Consider the following 24,013-nt stretch of genomic DNA (forward strand, 5'->3'; position numbering starts at 1 on the left):
ATTCTGCCATTCACTGTTTAATTTCTACCTGTACTTGACCTTCATCATTGCGTCAAGGACTTGTTCATGTTTGGAACACAACTCCCTGAACAGCTGACTACTGGCCCTTTAGCAGAATAATCCAGTTGTCCTGTCAGCTCAGAGATGGTGGTCAGGATGACATGTTCATTCTATCACAGTAAGGTTTTCAAATTATAAGGATCATACTGTGGTTCACTACGATTTGAATTGTCCAGGCTGTATCAGCCGCAGGAATGGAGAGAAGTACAGGGAAGACTACCCGTCTCTGCCCCAGGTCCTGCTGGGTGATCTGAAAAGCAGCAGAAAGGTGAGTTTTCTCAAAGATGTGAGGAGGAGTACTACATCTCCAATCAAGCAAGCATAGTTGGAAGTGACCAAGGAAGTCAGCGGCAGAAGTTTGGTCCATCAAACCTAGACACGATTCATTGTGGTTCCTGGACCACAGTGGGATATGATGTGTGAGTACTGTGATATTGCCAGGGATTAAGTCTCACAGTACATCCTCCTGCATATCACAACATACTTTCCAGATCAATTAATTCCTTTCTTTCCGGGTATCTAACAACACTTTCTGAACAGAAAAAACTCACCCTCACCCTCAATCTATTGTCCTCATGTACCTATACCGCACAGCCAACATTTTCCAGTGACAGACTCTTTGATAGCCATTGGGAATTCCTGGAAAAAGGCACAGTTAGCAGGAGGCTGCTATATAGATGTATTGAGTGAACTGATCCTCTGCCTGTGGTCCCTGAGTTGGGAGTCTTGCCTCCTTTCAGGTAGATTTCAATGTCAATCCCCTCTATCTTGTAGATAACGAAGTGGCTGAGCAGAAAGTAGCTAGTATTGCTGCAGTTTGAGCAGCTGGTTGTAGGTGGTTTATGGTCTTGGATGCCATTAGAGCTGGAAGATGGAGCTGAATAATTGGCGTCCATGTATAGTGAAGGCTGGCAGTTGAAAGTCAATGAAGAGCTAGATAGATGAAATGATTTCCGTAAAATTAATGATTACCTTTAAAGCAGTTAAAGCCACTAGGAGACATCTGAGAGAAATGCTTTGAACAGCTGTCTCTCAAAGATAATGCCTGATGCTCTTCAATGCAACTGATCAAAGCTTTCACTCCTCGTTAGTTTCACTAAAGGAGCTGTTCTCACTGTGCGTTTGTCTTTCTGGGTCTGCTGAGTTGCTGACAGATTGGGAAACAGGTTCCATGTGTGGGAAATGCAGTATCCAGTGCAGAAACTGGTTTCTTAACAATCTCAAATAATTTCTTAATTATTTATCCAATGGATCCAAAAGGATTTGTCAGTCTCCATCAATCCCACTCAGGGGAAAGCTGGCAGAGGGCAGGATCCTGACTCAGCATCAGTTTTTGAGTTTTGCCACTTTGACCCTGTACCCACCTTCAACACGCTGGGATATTCTATTAATAGTTTTTAAATTTGTGAATGATGTCAAATTAAGAAGTCAATACTATAGACTGCAATAAACTTGCGTACTGTGCATGCAGTGGTCAAACAGTTATGAGTAGGAGGTTATATTTTCAGATGACAAATACGGGAAAGAAGAATTCAAATAGGGTAGAAGGGCAAAGGGATGTGGAATATAAATGCACAAATCACCAGAAGTAATGACACAGGTTAATAAGGCCATTGAAGAAAATAAATCAAAATCGATGAGTTTCCTTCTTGTAGGATTGAATTGAAAGATGGAGAAGCTGCACAAAACTTTTATTAAACCTTGGTTGGACCACACTTGGAGCGCTGTTTTTGAAATCATCTGTGGAATGTGGATGTTGCTGGGAACGGCATCACTTATTTTTAGCAGAGCAGTCATCTGTATAGCTTTATCTTCATATTATTCTATGTGCTCAAAATATTTTGAATCTTTTCCTTCAGTTGTATTTTGCTGACAATGCATAATATTCTGACTAAACACATCTTACTTATGAGAGTAAAATGACCATTTTGAGCCACAATAACCAAATAACCAACACTTTTCTTCAATTTGCTTATGGACGTTTGAGCTTTTGCATATGGTCATCAGGAGTTCGATATATCACAGCCGACAAAAGATGGGATCATGGAAGTAAGTCAACAGTGCAACCAACAGCATTGATCTTCAGCCGATCAGATTATAGAACCTATACTGAAACAAGTGCTGTCTAAATCCAGAAGTGTTAAGATAGAAAAGTCAATTCAGTACAAAATCCAGTAATGAATACTGAATGGAGAAGATAAAAAAGATGGGATTGAAAGAATGAAAGAAAAGACAAAAGTTTAAAAAAACCTGGAATCGTCCAAATTTGCTGTCTGAATGATTTTCTTGGTGCATTCACAAGCATGTCCTCTTTGGACTGTGTGTTAGGATTAAGGTATTGATCAGGGCTCAAAATTCCTTCACAGATGTTGCCAGACCTGCTGAGCTTCTCCAGCAACTTTGTTTTTGTTCCTGATTTACAGCATCCGCAGTTCTTTCGGTTTTTATTAGGGCTCAAAATATACTGGACAGGTGGACAATTTCACCCCTGGAATCCCAAAACTGCCCGTGAAAATTCAATCATTCGGCAACTAATCATAGAATAGTAAGTAGAATGGATAGAATCTCTGAGAAGCTGCTCTTCCAAGCACAGTCTGGTTTTCCACTGTGCGTGCTGCTGGCAGTAAAACCTGGGAGAGATGTGGCAGGTATTGGAAGAGTAGCAAGTATGTAGGTGCTGGCAGTGAGGGAGTAACTGGGAGCAGCAAAATAACCTTTTGCTTCTATCGTGGGCTGTGGCTTTTTGAGAGTCAGGCTAATGGACTTTTGCTGTGGGGTGTGCATTTTGCTAATTGTCAGGTCACGGGAGGGGTTTGCTGGGGGATAACTGTCCACCGCGTGTGGAGGATGGGGAAGAATGAGGTGGTTACATGATGATTGGGGTCAGAAACAGGCTGTGACAAGGTTGTGGAGCGAGGTTGATTGGCTGAGTCTGTTTGAAGGAAAAGGAACAACTGGCAAACAGGAGGCTTTTAAAAGTGTGATATCAAGAGTCCAGGAACACTATGTCCCTGTTGGGATGAAGGGAAAAGTTGGCAGGTTTAGCAATCCCGGGGTGACAAGGGATAGTGAGGCTCTGGGCAGGAAAAAGAAGAAGCATACATTGGGTTTAAGCTATTGGGCTAAGTGACTATAAAAAGTGTAGGAGCACACTCAAGAGGGAAAGCAGAAGAGCAAAAAGAGGGTATGAGATTGATCTGGCAGATAAGGTCAAAGATAATCCCAAGACATTTTATAGCTATTTTAAGAATAAAAGGGTGGCTAGGGAGAGAATAGGTCTCCTTAAAGATCAGCATGGCCATCTATGTGTGGAGCTACAGGAGATGGGGAAGATTTTTAATGAATATTTCTTCTCAGTGTTTACTGAGGAGAGAATCATGGATGCTAAAGAAATAAGGGAAACAAGTGAAGACATTTTGGACCGCATACACATTACCACTGGGCAGGTGTTTGCAGCCTTAAAGCACATTAAGGTGAATAAATCTCCTCGGCCTGATCAAGTCCATCCTCGGACATCGTGGAAGGCTAGGGGAGAAATTGCTGAGGCTCTTGCAGAGATTTTTGCTTCATCTTTAGCCACTGGTGAAATTCCAGAAGACTGGAAGGTGGCTAATGTTGTTCCATTCTTTAAGAATGTTAGCAAAGGCAAGCCAGGGAACTATGGGCCATTGAGCCTGACATCAGTGGTAGGCTTGTTATTGGAGAGGATACTGAGGGACAGCATCAACCAACATTTGAATAATAGGGGTAGTCAGCATGGATTTGTGTGCGGGAAGTCATGTCTGACAAACCTTTTAGCGTTTTTCAAAGAGGTAACCAAGAGGATAGATGTGGGTAGGGCAGTGGATGTTGTCTAAATGGACTTTAATAAGCCTTTGACAAGGTCCCGCATGGCAGGCGAGTCATGAAGGTTAGGTTGCATGGGATCCAGGGAGAGCTAGCTAATTGGATTCAAAATTAGCTCGATGGTAGGAAGCAGAGGGTGATGGTTGAAGGTTGTTTCTTGGACTGGGGGCCTGTGACTATTGATATGCCACAGGGGTCGTTGCCGGGACCATTGTTATTTGTTATTTACATAAGTGATCTGGATGTGAATGTACAAGGCATGATTAGTAAGTTTGCAGATGAAACAAAATTAGGAGGTATCGTTGACAGCGAAGAAGGTGTCAAAAATTAGAGAGGGATCTTGATGAGATGGGGAAATGGACTGAGGATTGACAAATGCAATTCAATACAGATAAGTGTGAGGTGTTGTATTTTGGAATGTCAAACCAAGGTAGGACTTATACAGTAAATGGTCAGGTCCTGAGGAGTATTGTGGAACAGAGGGACCTAGGAGTACAAATACATAGTTTGTTGAAAGCAGCATCACAGGTGGACAGGATGGTGGAGAAGGGATTTCGCACGCTGGCCTTCGTCAGTTGAGTTGGGATGTTATGTTACGGTTGTGCAACTCATTGGTGAGGCTGCACTTGGAGTATTGTGTACAGTTTTGGTCACCCTGTTATGGGAGAGATACAGTTAAACTGGAAAGTGTTCAAATAAGATTTATGAGGATATTGCCAGGACTAGTAAGCCTGAGTTATAGGGAGAGTTTGGCCAGGATAGGACTTTATTCCTTGGAACATAAGAGAATGAGGGGTGAACTTATTGAGGTATATAAAATCATGAGGGGCATTGTTAGGATGAATGCATATAGTCTTTTTCCCAGGGATGGGGAATTGAAAACTAGAGGGCATAGGTTTAAGGTGAGATGGGATATATTTAAGAAGGACCTGAGGGGCAACTTCTTCACATGGAGAGTGGTGTGTATATGGAATGGGCTGGCGGAGAAGGTGGTTGAGGCAGGTACAATAGCAACACATAAAAAACATGGATAGGCACATGGATGAGAAGGGTTTAGAGGGATATGGACCAAATGTGGGCAATTGGAACTAGCTGAGTGGGCATCATGGCCTGTTACCATGCTGTATTACTTACTCTATCACTGTATGACTCGAAGATCCCCCGTGGCAGAAATCATTAGAGAGAGTTCCTGATGCAGCCTTTGTTTAAGCCCTCCCACCTCAAAGCCTGCCATTATGAGCCAGGGAAATTCAGTGCACTGCTCCAATTTCCATTGTATATGGAGTTATTTAATTGATGTGTAGAGTAACCATCTAATGTATTTGTTGAAGAAGGGTGGAAGGCAACTCAATAAGGACCAATTTGCAATTTTGTGGAGGCATGTAATCCAAGGTCCATCTAACAACCAGTAAAAAGAAGTGACAACATCGGGGCGTGGGGTTCAGCAGGAGCCAATCATGGCCATAGCATTCAATGAGATTGGTGAGTAAAAAGGTGTATGTCTCAAAGGATTACATGATGGGAGAATAGTAAACGGTTTTTGCGATGGGATCAAGCAAGGTAATAGCTGGACAAGAGATTAAAATACTTAGAGATAATGATCAATAGCAATGAAGATCAACATCCTCAAGTGCAGATGTTGATCTCTGGCAGGAAGAAAGCAGAAGAATAACCGGCAGGCAGAAAACGAAGGCCATACCTACAGCATCAAATACACAGTTGAACAAGTAGCTACCTGGAAATGTCAGAGTCCAATGTCACAGGAGACTCTGCTTATGTAGGCAGGTGATTTCAGAAATTCTCTTTGGGCTCTATCCTATCGTTTACTCCCTACCCCACCCACCTCCCTACTTTCTGCATATAAACTGACGTTTTCCCAGCCACCATCAGTTCTGAAGAAGGGTCACCGGACCCGAAATGTTAACTCTGTTTTCTCCTCCACAGATGCTGCCAGACCTGCTGAGCTTTTCCAGCAACTTTGTTTTTGTTTCTGATTTACAGCATCCGCAGTTCTTTTGGTTTTGATTTCAGAAATATGTACTCTTACTGAGGAAGACATCACACCTCACATTAATGATCACCTTGCACTGCCATTAAAGTCACAGTGGCCTTGAATTTAGAGGCATACAGCATGGAAATAGACCCTTTGGTCCAATTAGTCCACGCCAACCATTTTCCCAAACTAAACTAGTCCCTCTTGCCTGCATTTGGCCCATATTCATCCAAACATTTTCTATTCATGTACTTATCAAATGTTTCCTTTTAATATTGTAGCTGTACCTGCATCCACCAGCTCCTCTGGCAGTTCATTCCGGGGATCAATAGGAGACTTTAAGGGCATCACATAAGCAAAAGTGCACCATTGTATAATGCAAGTCACTGTGCTGAATTGCAAAAGCTAAGCAATCAATACAGTTTCAAACAGATAGACCGCCACAGGCATAAATGGATTGAAGGAGTGTTCTAAAGCAGCGTCATACTGAACTCGAAACATTAATACTGTTTTTTATGTTTGCTGACAAAGCAATTTGCTTCTATCACTGATTTTCTTTAGGTTCAGGTATCATCAACTGCACCAACGGTATTCTAAAGATACCAAGTAAGCAGCCAACAAGATTCATAGGAAATTCGTCCACTCCTTAAAAGTTCACATTGTGCTATACCACAAAAAATGCTTAATGTCTTTTTTTGCACACAGTACAGTTAGATGTTAGATTATCGGGCCACAGTACCAGGGGCTGGATTCCACTAAAGTATACACACTTCAAACCATCCCTGTGTCCACAATTATGCTCTATTGACGGCTTTTCTTTATTAACAACCTCACTCCCTGTTGTGTCTGTTGGAAGGCTGAATACCTCATCCTCTGAATTACAAATCTGGTTCCCCACCCCCTGCCAATTTAGTTTAAACCATCTCATATAGTTCGAGCGAACCTCCCTCCCGGGATATTTGTGCCCCTCTGGTTCAGGTGCAACCAGTCCTTACTGTACAGGTCCCACCTTTCCCAGAATGTGCTCCAATCATCCACATAATGGAAGCCCTCCCTCCTACACCAGCCCTGTAGCCACGTGTTTAGCTACACTCTCTCCCTATTTCTTACCTCGTTATCACATGGCACTGGTAGTAATCCAGAGATAACTACCCTGTTTGTCATGGACTTCAGCTTCCAACCTCACTCCCTGTACTCGTTTTTCACATTCTCAGTCATTTTTCTACCTCTGTCACTGATACCGATGTGTACCATGACTGCTGGTTGCTCACTCTCCCCCTTAACGATCTTGAAGACATGATCCGAGATATCACGGACCCTGGCACCCAGGAGGCAACGTACCATCCATTCATCCCGTTCGCGTCCACAGAACCGCCTGTCTATGCCTCTAACTATTGAATCCCCCACTACAATTGTTCTTCTATTCTCCCCCCTTCCCTTCTGAGCCACAGAGCCAGACCCTGTCCCAGAGACCCGGTCCCTGTGCCTTACCCCTGGTAGGTTATCCCCACCGCAACAGTATCCAAAACAGTATACTTATTGCTGAGGGGAACAACCACAGGGGATCCCTGCACTGACTGTTTCCTTCCCTTCCTTTTCCTTATTGTCAACCAACTGCCTTCATTCTTAGGGGTAACTATGTCCCTGTAGCTCGTTTCTATCACCACCTCAGCCTCCCGATTGATCCTGTGTTCATCCAGCTCCAGCTCCAGTTCCCTAACGCAGTCTTTGAGGAGATGGAGCTGGGTGCACTTCCCACAGGTGAAGTCAGCAGAGTCACTGCTGTTGACTCTTACCTCCCACATCCTGCAGAAGGAACATTACACTGCCCTGACTGCCATCTCCTCTAAATTTAAACTTCCCCAAAAGATTTGTAAAATGTAGAGAATAACTTACTTACCCTTTTATTCTTAGGTTAGAGGAGGTGGAAGGGTGGGAGACACCACTCTTGAGCTCTCGCTCCCGGTCTCCTCCTCCTCCGCCGCCAAAAATGAAGGCCCTGAAGCACTAACTGTAAGTTATTATAGTTACTGCTTACCTTTCCAGCAGTCCCCTTGCACTCTCTCCCGGCTCAAAGGAAATCGTTGTGCTTATTGACCCTCCACACAGAGTCTTTTTTTTTGGGTTAAAGGAGGAGGGTGGGTGGGAGACACTACACGTGTAGTGTTTCAGGTATAGCCACTGCCAGAATATATGATACCTTCCCAGCAATCCCCTCGCGCTCTCTCCCAACTCCCGCCGCTGAACAAATGGAGGCCATAGACTCACGAAATAAGTCTTTTAAAATGAAAAGCTCACCTTCCAGGCAATCCCCTCCTGCTCTCTCCCAACTCCCACCGCTGAACAAATTATCTGTGTGGAGTTTGTACATTCCCCCTGCATCTGCATGGGTTTTGGTCGGGAGCTCTGGTTTCCTCCCACAGTCCAAAGACATGCAGGTTAGATGGATTGGCCATGCGAAAATTATCTGTCTTGTAGAGGGATTGAGTTTCGGAGCCATGAGGTCATGTTGCAGCTGTACAAAACTCTGGTGCGGCCGCACTTGGAGTATTGCGTACAGTTTTGGTTGCCGCATTATAGGAAGGATGTGGAAGCATTGGAAAGGGTGTAGAGGAGATTTACCAGGATGTTGCCTGGTATGGAGGGATGGTCTTATGAGGAAAGGCTGAGGGACTTGAGGCTGTTTTCGTTAGAAGAAGGTTAAGAGGTGACTTAATAGAGACATACAAGATGATCAGAGGATTAGATAGGGTGGACAGTGAGAGCCTTTTTCCTCGGATGGTGATGGCTAGCACGAGGGGACATAGCTTTAAATTGAGGGTTGGTAGATATAGGACAGATGTCAGAGGTAGATTCTTTACTCAGAGAGTAGTAAGGCCGTGGAATACCCTGCCTGCAAAAGTAGTAGACTCGCCCACTTTAAGGGCATTTAAATGGTCATTGGATAAAAATATGAATTATAATGGAATAGTATAGGTTAGATGGGCTTCAGATTGGTTTCACAGGTCGGTGCAACATCGAGGGCCGAAGGGCCTGTACTGTGCTGTAATGTTCTATATTCTATGTTTTAGGGTCGTGTAGGTTAGATGGATGAGCCATGGCAAATTTGGCGTTACAGGGATACAGTAGGGTATCGGGTCTGAGTGGAATGCTCTTCAGAGGGTCAGTGCAGCCTCGATGAGCCAAATGGCCTCTTTCCGCACTGTAGGAATACTATAATAATATGTCATGATGCCTTCAACCTACATTGGTCCAGAGCATCTTAGCTCTTCATGTCACTCTTGTATGGATAGCCCTTGAAAAGAAGGCCATTCACCCCTTTGCATGACCTCAAGACAGAGTAGAGAGGCACTAGAACAAAAGCTATCAGTTCATAAGGACTACCATAGGGCAGCTCATCTGGTGTCTGAAGATGCTGTTCTGGTGCACGGATCAGTGCACTCCTCTAAGAGTCTTGCACATTACTGTATTCTGAAGTTCTCAGAAACTTGCACAAACTTTGATGTTCAGGAACCTCTTCTGCATTCATGGTGTAGAGGTATCCGTGTTGTACTGGGGTGGACAAAGTCAGAAGTCACACAACATCACGTTATAATCAAACAGGTTGATTTGAAATCACAAGCTTTTGGAGTGCTGCACCTTCATTAGGTGAAGTGGAGGCAAGCGAACTGGCACAGAATTTAAATGCAGAGAGATAATGGCAAGATAATCCCAGGTAATTAAGTTTCACAGATAATACAAATGGTGTGAGTGGAGTAACAAGTCTTTGCAAGTGAAATGTGGAGATTGTTTAAGGAATGCATACTGCGTGTGCTCGATATGTTTGTCCCTAGCAGGCAGGGAAGATGCGATCGAGTGAGGGAGCCTTGGCTCTCAAGAGAGTTCGAATGACTGGTTAAGAGGAAGAAGGATGCTTATGTAAGGTTTAGGAAACAAGAAACGGAAAAGGCTCCAGAGGGATACAAGTTATCCAGGAAGGAGCTGAAGAAAGGACTTAGGAGAGCTATAAGGGGGCATGAGAAAACCTTGGCAGATAGGATTGAGGAAAACCCCAAGGCTTTTTACACGTACGTGAGGAATAAGAGAATGACCAGAGAAAGGGTAGGGCCGATCAAGAATTGTAAAGTGAATTTGTGCACGGAGCCTAAAGAGATAGGAGAAGTCCTTTAATGAATACTTTTCTTCGGAATTCACAACTGAGAGGGACCTAGTTGTAGAGGAGGACAGTGTGAAACAGGCTGGTAGGCTAGAGGAAGTTGCTGTTAGTAAGGAAGATGTACTAGGAATTTTGAGGAAGTTGAAGATAGGTAAATGCCCCAGGCCTGATGGGATTTATCCAAGGATTCTACGGGAAGCGAGGGAAGAGATCGCAGGTCCTTTGGTGATGATCTTTTCATCCTCACTGTCCATGTTATAGTGCCGGAAGATTGGAGAGAGGCAAACGTCATTCCCTTGTTCAAAAAAGGGAATAAGGATAAGCCCGGAAATTACAGGCCAGTTAGTCTTACATCAGTGGTGGGCAAATTATTGGAAAGGGCTCTGAGAGATAGATTTATGATCACTTGGAAAGGCACAGTTTGATTCGTGATAGTCAGCATGGATTTGTAAGGGGTAGATCATGCCTCACAAACCTTATTGAATTCTTTGAAGAGGTGACCAAACATGTGGATGAAGGTAGAGCAGTGGATGTGGTATATGTGGATTTAAGTAAGACGTTTGATAAGTTTCCCCATGGTAGGCTCATGCAGAAGGTAAGGAGGCACAGGATAGGGGGAAATATGGCAGATTGGATTCAGAATTGGCTGACCCTTAGAAGACAAAGGGTGGTAGTGGATGGAAAATATTCAACATGGTGCTCAGTTACGAGTGGTGTACCACAAGGATCTGTACTGGGTCCTCTTCTATCTGTGATTTTTGTAAATGATTTGGATGAAGGAGTGGAAGGGTGGATGAGTAAGTTCACGGACGATACGAAGGTGGGTCGCGTTGTGGACAGTCTGGAGGGCTGTTTTAGGTTACAAAGAGACATTGATAAGATGCAGAGCTGGGCTGAGAAGTGACAGATGGAGTTTAACCCTGAAAAGTATGAGGTGATTCATTTTGGAAGGACAAACTTGAAAGCAAAATACAGGGTTAACGGAAAGATTCTTGGCAGTGTGGAGGAGCAGAGGGATCTTGGGGTTCATGTCCACAGTTCCCTGAAAGCTGCCACCCAGTTGGATAGAGTTGTTAAGAAGGCGTGTGGTGTGTTAGCTTTCATTAATAGAGGGATTGAGTTCAAGAGCCGTGAAGTTATGCTCCAGCTATACAAAAGCCTGGTATGGCCACATCTGGAGTATTGTGTCCAGTTCTGGTCGCCTCATTACAGGAAATATGTGGAAGCATTGGAAAAGGTGCAGAGGAGATTTACCAGGATGTTGCCTGGAATGGAGGGAAGGCCTTACTAGGAAAGGTTGAGAGAGCTAGGGCTTTTCTCTTTAGAATGACAAAGGATGAGAGGTGACTTGATAGAGGTGTACAAAATGATCAGAGGTATAAATAGAGTAGACAGCCAGAGACTTCTAATTGCTCGGCTGGAGGTAGCAATTACGAGGGGGCATAGTTTTAAAGTGAGTGGAGGTAGATATGGGGAGATGTCAGAGGTAGGTTCTTTACTTAGAGAGTTGTAGGGGCGTGGAATGCATTGCCGGAGCGGGTAGTGGAGTCGGCCTCATTAGGGGTATTTAAACAGCTATTAGATAGGCATATGGATGATAGCATAAGGCAGGGGTGGAGGTTAGATAGACCTTAGGATTAGGGTAAAAGTTCGGCACAATATCATGGGCTGAAGGGCCTGTACTGTGCTGTACTGTTCAATGTTCTATGATCAGAAGTGTCAAACAGTGTGAGTAAAGTGTCAACAGCTGAATAGCATGTCAAAGGATGACCTATGATCTGATTAGTAATTACAAAAAATCAAAAATAGAATGGTACTAGAGACAAACCAAATGGCTGGAATAACACGGTAGGTATAAGAGTCAGGACTTCACTTGCTATTCAGCTATTGACACTTTACCCACACTGTTTCACACTTTTGATCACCTGCAAAGACTTGTTAGTCAGCCTGTTGACATTCCACTCACACTATTTGTAATTTATCTTTTCACATTCTTAATTACCTGGAATTATCTTGCCATTTTCTCTCTGCATATAAATTCTGTGCCTGTGCGCTTCCCTCCACTTCACCTGACAAAGAGCACCAGTCTGAATGTTTGTGATTTCAAATAATGCTGTTGAACTATAACCTGGTGTGTTTTGTCTTTTGCATTCATCAGCATATCATAAATATTCATTAACACCCCAGCCCAATGAAATTAAATTCACGAAGGCACTCTGTCAGGTAGATTTCTTCCTCCAAGCTCCAGCAAGTAAAATCACCTTCAGTAACTTGGCTGCTTCATAACCAACAGAGAAGTTGCTGGAAAAGCTCAACAGATCTGGCAGCATCTGTGAAGAAGGACCCTTTCTGAGGAAGGGTCATCGGACCCGAAATGTTAACTTTGATTTTTTTTTTCACAGATGCTGCCATACCTGCTGAGCTTTTCCAGCAACTTCTGTTTTTGTTCCTGATTTACAGCATTCACAATTCTTTCGTTTTTTTTTCCTTTTCACCAAGTCATTTGAGCAACTCATGAGTAGACGTATCCATATTCTTGCAATAGGATTATTATAACATCACAGGTGGAGGTTGTTCAGGCCCACACGCGTGCCAGATCAAGGCAACCACACTGACTAGGAAAACAAACTTCACTGGGACAGGCAACCAGGCCTCAGCTAAAAAGTGGGATGAACTTAATTTGAGCGTTAACCTAAATATGGGATACAGCCTAAAAGGGCACTAGTAAGTTCTCAGAAAAGTGGGCTAAGTACAAAGGGAAAGCAAGGATGTGGTTCTCAGGGTTAGTGGAAGTATTAGGGAATGGAGGCAGAAAACTGGGATTGAGAAGGGAGTGTCAAAATAATAGGGGCAATGGGTACACCGAAGGGTGGGAGTTGGATAATTGGGGGAGGGATGCAGTTGTGGCAACACAGTGAGATTATTTAAAGTCTTGGGGAGGGAGAAAGAGCAGTGAAGCTGAATGAGGGTGTTGGATGTAAATGTGAGATGTGCATCAGGATCTCATTAGGAGTGGGATCAGAGGAAGAGCAGGGATGTTCTGGGAAATGGTATATTTTTTATATAGAATCCCCCCAGTGTGGAAAAAGGCCATTCGGCCTAAGTCCACACCGACTTTTTGAAGTGCATCCCACCCCTGTAACCCTGCATTTCCCATGGCTAATGCACCTAACCTACACATCCCTGAACTATGTACAGTTTTAGCATGGCCAATCCACCTAACTTGCACATCCTTGGACTGCGGGAGGAAACCTGAGCATTTGGCGGAAACCCATGCAGACACGGGGAGGATGTGCAAACACCACACAGACAGTCGCCTGAGGCTGGAATCGAACCCAGGTCCCTGGCGCTGTGAGCAGCAGTACTAATCACTGAGCCACTGTGCCACCCTAAAAGGGCTGATATTAAGGGGAAGTTGAACAATAGGAGAGGGGGAAAGAAGGAAAATTCTAAAATCATCAACAGTAATGGGGATGAAATTGTACTTAAGAGAAAGGAGTAATCAAAAGCAAAATGTACCACAGTCAATGTGAAAACTCATTTTCCAAAAGGGCAATTCTGGCAATGTGCTGTTCAAAATGGTGGGGCGCTATTTTGCGTGCAAAGTAAAGCAAAGGACAGGCCAAAAGAAATAATTGAAAATAAAACTGTAAAGTAAGCTCTACATTGATCAGTTTACATTAAAGGAAAACTATCAGTGCACATTAAAGATAAATTTAAGTGTAAGAGTTAGAGATATTTCCTCACCATGTCCAGTCAGTCATTAACCTTTCACAAGATGGGGAGTCAGGTGCTTCTGGTTGTGCAGTAATCCCTCCTCACACTACCAAATACAATCAGCCATCTAGAACCATTCACAGGCCTCATGCCTATGAAAGTTAATGAGATGGTGAGTAATCTGTTATGCTGGTTGATCCTTCCAATGTATATTTTTATGCAGAGAGTGGCTTGTGTGTGGAATGAACTTCCAGAGGAAGTGGTGGATGCAGGTACAGTTATAACATTTAAAAGACATTTCGAAAAGTACGTGAGTAAGGAATGTTTAGAGGGATATGGGCCAAGTGCAGGTAGGTGGGACTAGTTTAGTTTGGGATTAATGGTTGGATTGAAGGGTCTGTCTATGCTGTTATCTCTCTATGACTAGACTGCATTGCAGTGGTTAATGAAGGACAATAGACTCATGTTGTGCTATTTAGCAAAGCAATGTTAAGATGTAGAGCACAAATATCTCACATGTGGTAGCAACAGGAAAGAACAGAACCAGTCAAGGGTTACAGACATATGTACAAGTTGTAGTAGGGCAGGCTTTCACCCAAGGCAGGAGCAGTTTGATAATAGTCCACAGTTTTCATTGAAAACATGTTTATTCCTGCTGTGCATTCATAAATCAGTAATTCCATGGCAGACATCGCAACCACTGAACCCAGCAGCAGTTGTAGCATTCATGAGACTAAATCAACAAAGGAGAAGAAGCTAAGAGCAACACGGCAGAATTAGAGACTCATGGGCTCCAACTATGGATGAACACGTGGTGTATGAAGTGGACACCAGAGTCTTCAGTGATTCAGAGCAATCTACAGAGAAAAGGTTGCAACTGCCTCCAGATGAGTGAACAACAGTGCCAACTGGGGAAGCCATCATCTACATGATCTAATTCCCACAGGTAGATCCGCAGTTGCTCAGCTTGGGAGGGAGTGTTGGGCCGAAGATCACAGCTACACTAAACTTTCTAACCATTGGTGTCTTTCACACCCAAAGTGGAGACTTACGTGATATCTCCCAATCAGCTGTCCACAAGTGCATTCATGACATAACCAATGGCCTTTACAGGAAAATAATTCAGTTTGTCCAGTTCACCCAGAGTGCCAAGGGATTTGAAGCCATTGTTGGGTTCCCTAAGGTACCAGGGACTATCAATTACAGGCACATCGCTCTCAGAGCTCCCTCGCGTTATCCAATCAGATTCATTTGCGGCCACAGACAATTCCTGTAAGTGTGCACGACCATCAGGAGGCTGTCACAATATTAACATTCTGCAAAACTCCCAGGTTCCTTGAATGTTCGTCGCACTGCATTATCTCCAGTACTGCCTCATAAATGACTGTGCATATCTCCTGCACACACCCAAAAAAACATAGCTAATGACTCCAGCATGAAACCCTCAGACTAATACTGAACATTACTACAGTGCTGCATGTGTATCCACCAGGGCCATCAGTAAACAGGTAATAGTCATTGAAGCTGTACTTCCACTGCTCAGGTCACTCAGGAGAAGGATTCCAGTACTTGCTGAGCAGGGTCTTGAGAATAGCAATTGTTGCTGTGAATTGCACAACCAATCTCAACAATGAAGCGAGAGCTAAAGGGGGAGATCAGCCAATGCTGATACTGAGGAAAACCAGGCAACCGTGAGATGAAGCAGATTCCCAAACACATGATATTGGCAAGATTTGAGAGTGAATTTAGATTTGAGAGTGAACTTAAAAAAGTGATATATTTATGTAATATATATGTATATGACCCAGTGTCATAAACAAGTCAGAAACAAAAACAGAAATTTTTGGAAAAGCTCAGCAGGTCTGCCAGGACCTGTGGACAGAAATCAGAGTTAATGTTTCAGGTCCAGTGACCCTTCCTCAGAACTTGTTCAGCATCAGAGAGCAGAAGGTCAGGAGGGATGATGAATACACGACAGGAGGTGGGGTTGGGGGAGGGGATGGAGTCAGAGGGAAGGGGAGAGGAGGAAGATTCCGGAGGGCTGTGGGTATCTCTAAGTTGTTGCATCTTATGTGCCTTGATGCCTGAAAGGAAACATGTCAAATGAGCCGGAGGATGAAGTGGAACTTGGGAGTGGTGCAGCTCTGAGCCAGTGTAATGTGATGCTGTTGGAGAGAGGGATCGAGAGTGTGAATATGACATCGCATAGCACTGATTGCGGATCTCAGGATGTGGCAAGATGAGCTGTCAGTGGAGCCTTGAATGTCGCAGCAATACCTATGATCCTGGGTGGATTCAAAGCACAAAGGATGAAACTTGAGTTGGAATCCACATTGAGCCAGAGACAGTCACTGAGGAATGTGATATGGCTGTGGAAACAAGTTTTAGCAAAAACCTGGTCAAACACCAGGAGTGACAGTGAAAATAATGATGGCGGTCAAGAAAAAACATTGAAACAGAAATCCTGTCAGAGAGAGGAACAATTTCTTCAATGTGGGAATGTCTAGAAGTGATGTGACAGTGAGTTAAATACTAAATAAAAATCAAAAGAACTGCCGATGCTATAAATCATAAACAAAAGCAGAAATTGCTGCAAAAGCTCAGCAGATCTGGCAGCATCAGTGGAAAGAAGTCAGAGTTAATGTTTCAGGTCCAGTGACCCTTCGTCAGAACTTTCAGTTTTCATAAACAAGTCAACCAATTTCCTTAAATTAACAAATAAATAACAAGTGTTTTGGAAAGAAAAGCCCAATCAAGTGAAGATTTTTAGCAAAAGGTATGAATACACACACTGCACACACAACCTCCAAGCGTAGGGGAAAAAAAATTAAAACTTTACAATATTATCTTAAAAGTACTTTGACCGAGTAACGGTTAAATTCAGAAAAAAAAAATTACAGATGTTACAAATCCACACAAGCTGTTGACATTGAGATTTCTTCCTACATCAATTATGGATGGTTGAATTCTCTTTGCCTGGAGACAATGGTGTAGATTCAGGCTTTACCTTATAAGACTGTTAAACTTGCAATAATGGCTCTTCCATTAGGTTTTCAACCCACCAACTTTGATGAGAAGGATTTCAGAGACAAGATTGGGAGGGAGGGGAGTAATTGCTGTTGCCCTTGTGAAAGATTCTCTATGATTAAATTCAAAACCAGTAGTTTTTCTACCTTGGTCACGTGACCTTTTGAAGTGTTGCAGATTTTTGTCATCCCAGTCAAACAGCTTGTGTTTTGTGCAAGCACTACATATATTCTGCTGTAGCCAATGTCCTTTCACATTTTCATCCTGGGAAAGAGACTCCAACTGTCCATCTCCATGCCATACCAAGGCCCTCATAATTTTATATACTTCTGGCAGGTCACCCCTCAGCCTCCAAAGCTCTAATGAAAATAATCCAAGTTTGTCCAATCTTTCTTTTTAGCTAATATACTCTGTGACAATGCTGTCACTTTAAAAAGGCTATTTTGTCCTGGGTTTTTTTTCAAGAGAGGTTGCAAAAGCCAGAGGTACCAAAGTGGCTACAGGAGATGGCTTAAGTTATTGACTTATGAGGCCTTCAGGCTTTTTTTAAAAGCAGTTGTAACAATGGAAGGGGCGTGGCCAGACCTCACAGGTCAAGTTTTCTAGTTTTTTTTGTAGCTGTAGCAGTCAGAAGCTGTTTGGGTCTTAGATGAATTGGAGCTTCAGTAAATGATTCCTAACTGCTACTTTCTCTGAAATGTCTCTTGATGTTGTTTCCTCCTGGATTGGAGAGCCGCCTGTAAGAATCTTTGTCTGAATTTACCTTTTTGCCAAGGGGTGTGTTTATGGGATGTTACTATACTGGAACAGTTAATTACTAATAGGTACCGGATCTATTATTCAGTTAAGCTTTCCAATAGTTAAGTTATTCTAAATTCCACTTTGTTTTGTTTGCATTTTAACTGTAGTGTTTAAATAAATTGTGTTTTACTTAATGTTGAGTAGTTTGACCAGTCACATCACATATCCACTTCACATCTACCTTTAAAATAAGAAAAAGTTACAGTCTAGGCTACCTTCTTAAAATATTTTGAGGGGGTCTGGTCTGGTCTATAACAACTCCAACCCAGGCAACATCCTCGTAAACCTCTTTTGCACCCTCTCCAAGACCTCCACGTCCTTCCTATAGTACAGCAACCAGAACTATGCTCAATACTCCAAATGTAGCCTGACCAAAGTCTTTTACAGTTGCCATGATGGGAAAGTGCCAGTGTTGGACTGGGGTGAACAAAGTCAGAAGTCACACAACACCAGGTTGTAGTCCAACAGATTCATTTGAAATCACAAGCTTTTGGAGCACTGCTGCTTCATCACGTGGAGTCACTTTACCTGACAAAGGAGCAGCACTCCAAGAGCTTGTGATTTCAAATAAATCTTTTGGATTATAAGGTGGTGTCATGTGACATCTGACTTTATACAGTTGCAGTATGACTTTCCAACTTCTTTTGTCAGTGCCCCAACCAATGAAGGGAAGCATGCCGTATGCCTCCGGTATCACCTTATCCACTTGTGTTGCCACTTTCAGGGACCTCTGGACTTGGAACCCAAGATATGAATGTATATCAATGCTCCTAAGGATCCAGCCATTCACAGTATATTTTCCTCTTGCATTTGACCTCCAAAAATGCATCGCCCCACAGTTTTCCCAATTAAACTCCATTTGCCATTTCCCTCCCCAACTTTCCAACTGATTTATATCCTGCTTGATATCATTCCTCACTATCCACAACTCCATCAATTTTTGTGTCATCTGCAAATTTACTAATCAGACTACCAACATTTTCATCCATCCCATTTATACATACAGTACAAACAACCAATTTCCCAGCACTGATCCTTGTGGAACACCACTGTCACAGTCCTCCAGTCAGAAAAACACTCTTTGACAACTATCCCCTGTGTTCTATGCCCCATCCAGTTTTGTATTCAACTTTCCAACTCACCATGGCTTCCATGCAATTTGATCTTTTGGACCAATCTACCATAAGGGACCTTGTCAAATGCTTTAGTAAAGTCCATGTAGACAACATCTACTGCCTTACCCTCATCAATGATCTTGTCACTTTCTCAAAAAACTCAATCAAGTTTTTGATACAAGACCTCCAACTGTAAAAAGCATGCTGATTATTCCTAATAATACTTCCACTTTTCTCCAAATGCAAGTAAATCCTGTTGCTAAGAATCCTGTCCAAAAATTTCCTGACCACTGAGGTAAGACTCACTGGTCTTTAATCTTCTGGATCATTCCTGCTGCCCTTCTTGAACAAAGAAACACCATTGACTATTCTCCAGTCTTCAGGGACTTCACCGTGGATAAAGAGAATACAAAGATTTCCGTCAAGGCTTCCGCAATTTCCTCCTTTCCTCTTTCAGTATCATGCGATAATTTGTGAAATAACTCTACAGAGGCCAGTATCTCTTTACCATTATTTATGTGTTCATAGAACTTGACACTGGTGCAATTTCCTTAAAGCTAGGCCTCAGAGTGAACAGAATCTCTGACACTTCTGTTTATATCTGTCAGCCAGGGCTCCCTGGTTAACAGTCACAATCAAGGAACTCATATTCTATGATGTCCACGTGGCTGACCTCGTTACATATGCTTCCTTTTTCTTGTTAGCTAAACTTGCAACATCTCTCATCAGTCCAAGGCTGATCTTGTCAGCCTTATCTTTCATCCTCACAAGAACATGCGGGTCCTCTTGAACATTGGTCAATTAAGTTTTAATAGACTCCCACATATCAGATGTGGATTATCTTCAAATAGCTGCCCTCAATCCAATTTTCCAGTTAATGCGTTATACTGTTATAAGTAGCCTTCCCCTGACCAACACCAGTCTCATCCTTTTCTGTAACTATTTTAAAACTTACACAATTATGATCACTGTTCCCAAAATGCTCCCCCACTGAAACCTCAGTACAACGCCTTATACAACCCTTTTCCTAGTTGGACTATCTACAAATGTTTCAAGAACCCCTCCTGAATGTTGAGGTTTGCTGTAGGAATTGAAGTCTTTTTATGTTGCTAGCTTGGGAAGAAGTGAGAGATCTGTTAATGCTGAGTCAGGTCAGTGCCCCTGGTGATTGTGCAGATTGAAACCTGTATTGTCAGCTGTTCTGATATTTTGTTTCCCTGCATATGATGCATATGATAAATTGCATATATAACCTTCTGAAAATAAAAACAGGATTAAATTTATTTTCTAAAAGTGGTTCACTAAATTTTAAAGCTGCAAGTGCATTTTCCAACTACATCATTATATGTAGCTCCCAGCCATCCCAGTGCTCCTTACATGCACGTGAAGATTGCAGCAGATTTTCATGGCATTTTGTTTCAATGCAAGGTTGATTTTTTGAGAAATTGACCCAGCCATATCCACATTAAGACTACAGGAGTAGGGTAGAACCAGAGTAGCGTGTGATGATTAGCTCACTTCTTGGTACCTCAAAGTGTGTCAGTCATCTTTCAGAGCCTGTCAGACTTATGATTCACCACTTAGCTTGGATCAGCTCAAAGCTGAACACCATCTAGCAGAAAGCAATTCTCTGAGTTACCACTACTGCCAATGTGGAGTGTACTTTCTACACAATAAACTACAGCAACTCACAGGCTTCGTTCAATAATGCTCCCCAGCCCTACAACCACGAGCTCCAGAACCTGGAAATAAACAGAAAGATGGGAAACACCATCTACTGTAAATTTTACGCTCCATTCACATTATAAGTTAGGGTAATGTATCATAGGTTCATCATTGTTGCTGGATTGGTATCTGGAAGTTTTCTAACCAATATGATAGCAACAGTCTTATCACCACAAGGCCTACAGCCTTTAAAGGGCAACAAAGAATGGGGAATTAACCATTCCTTAAGAGATTACCCATAATCTCTGAACAAATTAGAAGAAAAATTGCAAATACTAGGGTTCAGTTTTTCGCCAGTGAGACAGGTAGTTCAATGACCAACTGAGTATAATTGCTACTTATGTGCTATTTTTGCTCCAGGGAAGTGAAGAAATACATTTGTCTCACCCCAGAAGCAGAACAGAAGTGACTACAAGGTCAGCTGAATGCCTTGGTAGATTGTTTAAAAGACCCACTTTTATCGTCTGGCAGTTTGTCACAGCGATTTTGTCACATTTTAAGTCTTTACGCCTCACACCCCATCATCCACTTGCTCACTTTCTATGCCACCTTTGTGCCGTCATGGTAATTCAGCAGAAACTCATGCACACAACATCTCTCCCACCCCCGCCCCGCCCCCAGACCTGTCCATGGCCCCTGAAATCTTCTGGTCCAGCTTATGTCCCTTCGATTTCAGTTCTTTCAATATAAACCGCGGACCTCCTATAGCACACTGGGTCGCGTGAAACTGCTTAGAAAATAACATCCATTTGGAATTTTCTGGAAACTTGTGTTCCTACCAGCAATAACCACTTTATGCACTTGACACCTCTTAACCTTATGCAAATAATCAATTGAGACATTGACAAAAGAAATCAAGGAAAAATAATATTATAATCTCATGGAGATGTCAATCAAGCAAAGTCAACTCATTCTAATCTGTGCAAACAAATTCACTTACAAAAGCCTTCTGTAAGGAATTTACCATGATCACCTTTCTGCAAGCGAGTTGTGCAGGTCAGGAGTGTCGGTTGCATGCTCAGTACACAAAATCTCATCATGAGCCCACAAAAGCCAAGAACAGGGGTGGGAAATTCCCAATTGTTTCTACCCACATTTTAAAGGATTCTGTATTCCTTCTGACTCTGTTGATATCTGGATCTAGAAATCTGAAACAAAAGCTGAAAATGTTAGAAATACTCTCTAGGTTTGTTAGTATTTGGAAAGGATTGAAAGGTTTCTATCCAAAACACTAATCTGCCATTTCCATTTTATGTTGATATTATGGTGATGACATGTTGTGCAATTTTCAGCATTTTCTCTTTCTATTTGTGCAGCTTACTATTGATCTTGAATCTTCCCAAAAGTTACTCCTGTTAAGGTGAACATTTTTCTTAATTAATAATGAGGGGCACAAGATTGTGGAGGTTGTTTAGGGAGCACTTGCTACATGTACTGGATAGGTTTGTCTCACTGAGGCAAGGAAGGAATGGTAAGGTGAAGGAACCTTGGATGACAAGACATGTGGAACATCTAGTCAAGAGGAAGAAGGAAGCTTACTTAAGGTTGAGGAAGCAAGGGTCGGACAGGGCTCGAGAGGGCGACAGGGTACCCAGGAAGGAACTGAAGAATGGACTTTGGAGAGCTAGAAGTGGGTATGAAAAAGCCTGGTGGGTAGGATTAAGGAAAAACCCAAGGCATTCTATACTTATGTGAGGAACAAGAGGATGGCCAGAGTGAGGGTAGGGCCGATCAGAGATAGTGGAGGGAACTTGTGCGCGGAGTCGGAGGAGGTACTTAATGAATACTTTGCTTCAGTATTCACCTGTGAGAGGGACTTTGACGTTTGTGAGGACAGCATGAAACAGGCTGATATGGTTGAACAGGTTGATGTTAGGAAGGAGGATGTGCTAGAAATTTTGAAAAACATGAGGATAGATAAGCCCCCTGAGCCAGACAGGATATACCCAAGGTTACTACGGGAAGCAAGGGAAGAGATTGCTGCGCCTTTGGAATGATCTTTGCATCCTCGCTGTCCACTGGAATAGTACCAGATGATTGGAGGGTGGCAAATGCCATTCCCTTGTTCAAGAAAGGGAATAGGGACAATCCTGGGAATTACAGACAGGTCAGCCTTACTTCTGTGGTGGGCAAATTATTGGAGAGGATTCTGAGAGATAGTATTTATGATTATTTGGAAAGGCACAGTTTGATTAGAAATTGTCAGCACTGCTTTGTGAGGAGCCTTACAAGCCTTATTGAATTCTTTGAGGATGTGACAAAACACGTTGATGAAGGCTGAGCAGTGGGTGTGGTGTATATGCATTTTAGCAAGGCATTTGATAAGGTTCCCCATGGTAGCCTCATTCAGAAAGTAAGGAGGCATGGGATTCAGGGAAATCTGACTGTCTAAGTACAGAATTGGCTATCCAATAGAAGATAGAGGGTGGTAGTAGATGGAAAGTATTCAGCCTGGAGCTTGGTGACCAGTGGTGTTTCGCAGGATCTGTTCTGGGATCTCTGCTCTTTATGATCTTTATAAATGACTTGGATGAGGAAGTGGAATGGTGGGTTAGTAAGTTTGCTGATGACACAAAGGTTGGTGGAGTTGTGGACAGCGTGGAGGGCTGTTGTAGGTTGCAACGGGACATTGACAGGATGCAGAGCTGGGCAAAGAAGTGGCAAATGGAATTCAATCTGGATAAGTGCAGAGTGATTTATTTTGGAAGTTTGAATTTGAATGCAGAATACAGGATTAATGACAGGATTCTTGGCAGTGTGGAGGAACAGAGGGATCTTGGGGTCCACGTCCATTGATCCCTCAAAGTTGCTACACAAGTTGAAAGTGTTGTTAAGAAGGCGTACAGTGTGTTGGCTTTCATTGGCAGCGGAATTGAGTTTAAGAGCCACGAGGTTATGCTGCAGTTCTATAAAACCATAGTTAGACCACACTTGGAATATTGCATTCAGTTCTGGTCACCTCATTATAGGAAGGATGTGGAAGCTTTAGAGAGGGTGTAGATGAGATTTACCAGGATGCTGCCTGGACTGGAGGACAGGTCCTATGAGGAAGCGTTGAGGGAGCTAGGGCTTTTCGCATTGGAGTGAAGAAGGATGAGAGGTGACTTGATAGAGGTGTGCAAGATGATGAGAGGCACAGATAGAGTGGATAGTCAGAGACTTTTTCCCAAGGTGGAAATAATTTTAAGGTGATTGGAGAAAGGTATAGAGGAGATGTCAGAGGTAGGTTCTTTACACAGAGAATGGTGGGTGTGTGGAATGCGCTGTTGGCGGTGGTAGTGGAGTCAGATACATTAGGGACATTTAAGCGACATTTGGATAGGCGCATGGAGGATAGTAAAATGTAGGGTATGTAGGGCAGTTTGATCTTAAGAGTCGGTTAATAGGTCGGCACATCGTGGGTTGAAGGGTCTGTACTGTGCTATACTGTGCCGTACTGTTCTATGTTCTATGTTCTAAGATTGTGCATTTGATGCTTTTGGTTTACACTTTGCTTTTCCCCTTCCATGATTGAACAGTTACCTCAAGGAAATGTCCAGGTTTGGAACTAATTCAATACTTCTCATACTTCCA

General features: G+C 42.9%; 2 protein-coding genes across 8 annotated transcripts in view; both read left to right on the plus strand.

Annotated features, from left to right (window-relative positions):
• auh (AU RNA binding protein/enoyl-CoA hydratase) overlaps positions 1–24,013 on the plus strand; it is a 941,118-nt gene that overhangs the window by 447,068 nt on the left and 470,037 nt on the right. The gene's annotated exons all lie outside the window — the stretch shown is intronic.
• ror2 (receptor tyrosine kinase-like orphan receptor 2) overlaps positions 1–24,013 on the plus strand; it is a 343,404-nt gene that overhangs the window by 288,113 nt on the left and 31,278 nt on the right. The window contains exon 1 of one of the 3 annotated variants that reach the window (XM_048595343.1): positions 13,859–13,944. The exons of the other annotated variants lie outside the window; for them this stretch is intronic. Coding sequence (XP_048451300.1) covers positions 13,937–13,944 — 8 coding nt within the window. The 5' untranslated portion in view covers positions 13,859–13,936. Of the gene's footprint in view, positions 1–13,858; positions 13,945–24,013 lie in introns of those variants that run through there. 3 annotated transcript variants of the gene reach the window in all.

Source organism: Rhincodon typus, chromosome 3 (assembly GCF_021869965.1).
Source record: "Rhincodon typus isolate 14 chromosome 3, sRhiTyp1.1, whole genome shotgun sequence".
NCBI lineage: Eukaryota > Metazoa > Chordata > Chondrichthyes > Orectolobiformes > Rhincodontidae > Rhincodon > Rhincodon typus.